The following is a 6,411-nucleotide window of genomic DNA, read 5'->3' on the forward strand; positions in this document are numbered from 1 at the left end:
CAAATATTTGCCAAGAGTTCAAGTTTTTTTGTTGAAAAAACTGAAAAAATTGACTTGAAATGTAAAAAAAACTAGTTTATTGTCGACCTGGAATATGCAACTTTGGATATCATAAAAATAATTTATGTTGCAAGTTGTTTGCAGCACTGGCTTGTTTGCCAGTAATACATATCAGTAACACCAGCACAAATAAGCCTACTGTGATATTCCCCTATGTTTATAGGACTATATAAAATTAGTATTTTACTGAGAGCACAATATCCAAGTAAAAAAGAATATTGATATAGGAGTTAAGAGAAAGTGTGTAGCGTCATAACATCAACTAATATAGAAGGATTTCATAGTCTTACTCTGTCTGTGATATAATTAACTTTCAGCTTGAGAATGCTTTATTTTCATACTATAACCTTTTTATTGTTTAATGTTTTCAGTAAAGTGCAAGTTTTCTATATCCTTCAAACGTAGTGAAGCATTATTAGTTGGTTTATTTTTACTAGTTTTTGATCGTATAGATTTAGGTAATGAGGAGGGGTCAACCCCTCTTGTTTACCTACTAATTTATGTTTCTTTTGAGTTTTTAATAATTTCAATATGCTTTATTTCAAATATCAGACAAATTCAGGAGGTATTGTCATGGATCGTGGTATTCATCTGCACGGGCTATATGTAATACTAGCTGTTGGGGTGGCGCTTCGCGCCACCCCAACACCTAGTTGGTGGGGGCGCTTCGCGCCCCCCCCAAGCCCCCCCGCGCGCGTAAGTCGTTACGCGCCATAATAGTTACGCGCCATTGTAGTTGTGTCCCTATGTCCCACCTGTGAATATAGATAGATATATATATATGGTTTTAACTACGTAAAACTTGCGAATATACAACATTCTTTGCTGTCCCATTGTCTTTGCATATAAATAGATTGTCAGGTTTACCGACTCTTGAACATGCAACATATAATGGTCCATGGGAAAACAATCTGTATTCAGATCTATACCTCATGATTCTAATGATTGCCCTTGAGCTTTGTTGATGGTGATTGCTAATCGACCATTCCCTGTCCCGGTGTCCCGGTCGTCATTTACATCCCCCTGTTTCCCCCGGTGTCCCCGTTGTAGTTGTGTCCCTGTGTCCCGGTCGTCATTTATATTCCCTGTGTCCCGGGTCCCGGTCGTCATTTGTATCCCGGTGTCCCGGTCTGTATATACATTCGTTTTTTAGTTTTGTTTTTCTCCTTTATTTTTTTCCTTTTTTTTTCTTTTTTAGCTTATTTAGATTTTTAGATTTTTTAGTTTTTTTATTAGTTTTTAGTTTTTTTTTCTTTTTAGTTTTTTTGTCCCGGTCGTCATTTATATCCCCCTGTTTCCCCCGGTGTCCCCGTTGTAGTTGTGTCCCTGTGTCCCGGTCGTCATTTATATTCCCTGTGTCCCGGTCGTCATTTGTATCCCGGTGTACCGGTCTGTATATACATTCGTTTTTTAGTTTTGTTTTTCTCCTTTATTTTTTTCCTTTTTTTTTCTTTTTTAGTTTATTTAGATTTTTAGATTTTTTAGTTTTGTCCTGGTCGTCATTTATACTCCCTGTGTCCCGGTGCTTTGTTGATTGCTAATCGAACATTCCTTTTGTCCTGGTCGCTTTCTCTTTGAGTGTCGTCATTTATTTTTTTCTTTTTTAGTTCTTTTAGTTTTTACCTTTTTTAGTTTTTTTTTAGTTTTTAGTTTTTTTAGTTTTTTACCTTTTTTTAGTTTTTTTAGTTTTTTTAGTTTTTTAGCTTTTTTATTTTTTTTATTAGTTTTTAGTTTTTTTGTAGTTTTTGCCTTTTTTTTATTTTTTTTAGTTTTTTAGCTTTTTTATTAGTTTTTAGTTTTTTTTGTAGTTTTTGCCTTTTTTTAGTTTTTTTAGTTTTTTAGCTTTTTTATTTTTTTTATTAGTTTTTAGTTTTTTTTGTAGTTTTTGCCTTTTTTTTCTCTTTGAGTGTCGTCATTTATTAGTTTTTTCCTTTTTTTTTAGTTTTTTATTGGTTTTTACCTTTATTTTAGCTTATTTTTCAGTTTTTTCCTTTTTTTTAGTTTTTTTTTATTTTTTATTTTTTTTAGTTTTTTACCTTTTTTTAGTTTTTTTAGTTTTTTTAGTTTTTTAGCTTTTTTACTTTTTTTATTAGTTTTTAGTTTTTTTTTGTAGTTTTTGCCTTTTTAGTTTTTTATTGGTTTTTACCTTTATAGTTTTTTTAGTTTTTTAGCTTTTTTATTTTTTTTATTAGTTTTTAGTTTTTTTTGTAGTTTTTGCCTTTTTTAGTTTTTTCAGTTTTGACGTCACCTGATCCAGTTTTTTCAGGTGACGTCACCTGACACATCCATCCACACATCCACAGACAGACAGACAACTTATTTTTATATATATAGATTAAATGTAGCATAGGTTGATAACTTTGTAGTTGTATTTAAAGATGTCACTCGGAAGAGTAGCTCGTATTTCATAATATTGATGAGACTCAGATTATAAATTCTATTGATAAAGATGGAAAATTATTTTGTTTTTCTCCCTCAAACAAATGTTTTTCTTCCTTTTTCAGCAACAACACGCGATGTTCGTCGCAGAGTATAAAACCACCAGCCAAGCAAGAAATGCAATAGAGAAGATATTGAGTCTAAACTCAATACTATTTGACTGTACTGGTCAATTCTTTGTCGAATTCTGTTAGGAAATTTTTTTATATAGTACCATACCTTTAGATTTAACATGACCCACCAGAGTCCCTGGGGATCGGTTTTTAAGTTATGAATGTGTGCCTTATTAATTGTATGCGAATTTATGAATTGTTGCGAGGAGTGTATGAATTGTATGCGATTATGAATTGTATGCGAAGAGTGTCCGGAGGAAAGTTTTAGCTTGTTTTGAATTCGGGGAAAATTTTCTATGGAAGGGGGAATTTCCAAAGTGATCAGAAAAACGATTAGAGCTTAAAGTCTTTTTTCAAATGAAAGTGTACTAAATCGTCTGCAAGAAATTTTACGAAGAATTGAGGGGATTTTTAACTAGGATGGAAAGGTCCGGAATAATTTTAAGAGTTGTGTATTTTCGTGTGGGCAGGGAGGGCTTTCAACGGAAGAGTTTCTCCTGAGGGGAGGTTATTGTTCGTACAAGATGAGCTAGATTTACTGGTATTATTTTAAAAATGATTAGAAATTAAACAATTTTTTCAACTGGAAGTAAGGAGCAACACTAAAATTCAAATGATCAAAAATTATTCCGTATCTGAAGAGTTTGTCCCCTCCTCAATAGTTTACTCTTTACTCTAAAGTTTGACAGTTTGACTCAATTTCTTTTCAACAACTCCCGAAACACAGGAGATATTCGTGATTTTCACGAGAATTTCACGAAGAATTCAGGGGATTTTTCACAAGGATGGAATGGTCCAGAATAATTTTAAGAAGGGTGTCTTTTCGTGTGGGTGGGGGGGGGGGCTTTCAACAAAAAGAGTTTCTCCTGAGGGGAGGTTATTGTTTGTACAAGATGAGCTAGATTTACTGGTATTATTTGAAAAATGAAAAGAAATTAAACGATTTTTTCAACTGAAAGTAAGGAGCAACACTAAAACTCAAATGAGCGAATATTACTCCGTATATGAAGAGTTTGTCCCCTCCTCAATAAATTACTCTTTACTCTAAAGTTTGACAATTTGACTCAATTTCTTTAAAACAACTCCTGAAACACATGAGCCACTTGTGAAAATTTAGATTGAACAGCAAGGTATTGAGGAGGGGTGTGACCCCTTCATATATGGAATAATTTCTGTTCGCTTTGAATTTAGTGTTGCTCCTTACTTTCAGTTGAAAAGACTCGTTTTACTTATTTAATAGTGTAGAATTGCATAGTTCGGGAATAACACTGTTTTCAAATTTTTGTTTATAATTTATATCGTTTTTTAGTAATATTTATAGTAATGTTTTTAAAAGTAATGTCTTTTAAGTAATCTTTGTTATATCCTGAATTTTGACCAATAAATGACCATTCAGTGAAAATATGTGTTTACTAGGATTTCGAAAAGCTCGGATAATTCTCAGAATCTCCGTTTGAAGCTTGAGTGAAATTCAATTTTACTGCCTTTGATTGTAAGTACAGTGTCTGGTTGGGTCCAAATCATCCTACATCCCGGTGGAGTTCTCGTCAAGATTTCTTTAGGCAACTCTTGAAAGCTGGGTCTACTTTGGCGAATATTACAGTGACATCATTGACCCCTGAGACAGGGGTCAAAGATGTCACTCCTACGGACCAGGGTGCAGACAATTCAGCATTTGCTAAAAAAAAGCGAGGCTTTTTACTGGAGTTCCAACTCACATAAATAGGGGGCGGGGTTTACTTTAGTTAGAGAACTATCTAGGGGAGCCTTCTTATAGTATTGTTCTGATAAAAAATACTAAAAAGGATTTCATTGGCATTGTTTCAAAAGCTTAACCTGAAAGGAAATAATTGGAAAGGATAAATAAAAAGAGTAATAAAACTACGAATAATTTTAGAACTTTTTCTGTAAATTTGCCAATCGATGGAATAATATAAATTTGCCAATAGACGGAAGAATACAAACATCAGTAAAAAAAATACTTGAATTGTACCACGATTTTGTAAAATGTACCATATTTTGTGGGATTGTACTAAATTATACCAGTAGAGGTAAATTGTACAAAAATGGTACAGTTGTACCATGTTTGGTATCATTGCACTAATTGGCTAGGAGATTCTGATTTACATGAATGAATCTTAAAAACATAAATAGAGACCAACATTGTGCATAATTAATCAAACAGTTCGTAGTAACGAACTGTTTAAATACATAAGTTTCATCAAGTTTAGTCTTACCCTTCAAAAGTTACGAGCCTGAGAAAATTTGCGTTACTTTAGAAAATAGGGGGAAACAACCCCTAAAATACATAGAATCTTAACGAAAGTCCCACCATCTGATTCAGCGTATCAGAGAACCCTACAGTAGAAGTTTCAAGCTCCTATCTATAAAAATATGGAATTTTGTATTTTTTGCCAGAAGGCAGATCACGGATGCGTGTTTGTTGGTTTGTTTTTTTCCCTAAGGGTGATCGTATCGACCCAGTTGTCCTAGAATGTTGCAAGAGGGCTCATTCTAACGGAAATGAAAAGTTCTAGTGCCCTATTTGAGTGACCAAAAATTTGGAGGTCACCTAGGCCCCCTCCCACGCTAATTATTTTCCCAAAGTCAACGGATCAAAATTCTGAGATAGCCATTTTATTCAGCGTAGTCGAAACACCTTATTACTATGTCTTTGGGGACGACTTACTCCCCCACAGTCCCCGTGGGAGGGGCAACAAGTTACAAACTTTGACCAGTTCTTACATATAGTAATGGTTATTGGGAAGTTTACAGGCGTTTTCAGGAGGATTGCTTGGTTGGGGGAGGGGTTGAGAAGAGAGGGATATGCTGAGGGAACTTTCGATCGAGGAAGTTCTTTATGTAAGCTAATTTATAAGTTACGTGTATCTTTTACTAATAAAAAGATTCGTAAAAAATCAGAAGTTCTAGTTGCCTTTTTAAGTAACCAAAAAATCAGAGGGCAACTAGGCTTCCTCCCCCGCTCTTTTTTTGCTCAAAATCATTCGATCAAAATTATGAAAAAGCCATTTAGCCAAAAGAAAATATATATACAAATTTCGTTTTAATTATTCCTCTGTGGAGAGCCTAAATCAAAACATTCATAAAATTGAGATTTTATGTTAAGAAATTAAATAAAAAAACAAGTTTTTTTAATGAAAGTAAGGAGCGACATTAAAACTTAAAACAAACAGAAATTACTTCGTATGTGAAAGGGGCTGCTTCTTCATCAACGCCCCGCTCTTTACGCTAAAGTTTGACTCTTTCTCTCAACTCTTCTTTTTAAAACAGTAAAAAACTTTAGCGTAAAGAGCGGGCGTTGATGAGTAAAGAGGGACGGGTGGTACGCCAAGAGCGGGGCGTTGATGTTTCCTCATCAACGCCCCGCTCTTTAAGCTAAAGTTTTTTACTATTTGAAAAACTAGAATTAAGATTTATTAGAAGAGGAAAAAGAAGAGCTTTTCAAACAGTTCGTGGTAACGAGCGACCTGGCTCAATAGTAAACAAAACTCTAAAAAACGGAATTTTGATGCTAAAAAATGCATCAAAAGAATTGGATTTTCATGCTGATTTTAAATATATAAGTTTCATCAAATTTAGTCTTTGTCATCAAAAGTTACGAGCCTGAGAAAATTTGCCTCATTTTGGGCAATAGGGGGAAACACCCCTAAAAGTCATATAATCTTAACGAAAATCATACCATCACATTCAGTTTATCAGAGAACCCTATAGCAAAAATTTCCGCTTAACTTCGAATCTGATTCTCAGGAATTTGGCTCCAGGTCCATTACTGATCAAG

General features: G+C 33.9%; 1 protein-coding gene across 1 annotated transcript in view; it reads left to right on the forward strand.

Annotated features, from left to right (window-relative positions):
* The window catches only part of LOC136039656 (uncharacterized), a 27,953-nt gene extending 23,937 nt beyond the window's left edge, over window positions 1–4,016 (forward strand). Inside the window, exon 4 of the mRNA XM_065723560.1 lies at window positions 2,565–4,016. Within this exon, the coding sequence (XP_065579632.1) occupies window positions 2,565–2,693 (129 nt within the window). The 3' untranslated portion in view covers window positions 2,694–4,016. The remainder of the gene's footprint in view (window positions 1–2,564) is intronic.
* The last annotated feature ends 2,395 nt before the right edge of the window (window positions 4,017–6,411 follow it).

Source organism: Artemia franciscana, chromosome 19, assembly GCF_032884065.1.
Source record: "Artemia franciscana chromosome 19, ASM3288406v1, whole genome shotgun sequence".
NCBI lineage: Eukaryota > Metazoa > Arthropoda > Branchiopoda > Anostraca > Artemiidae > Artemia > Artemia franciscana.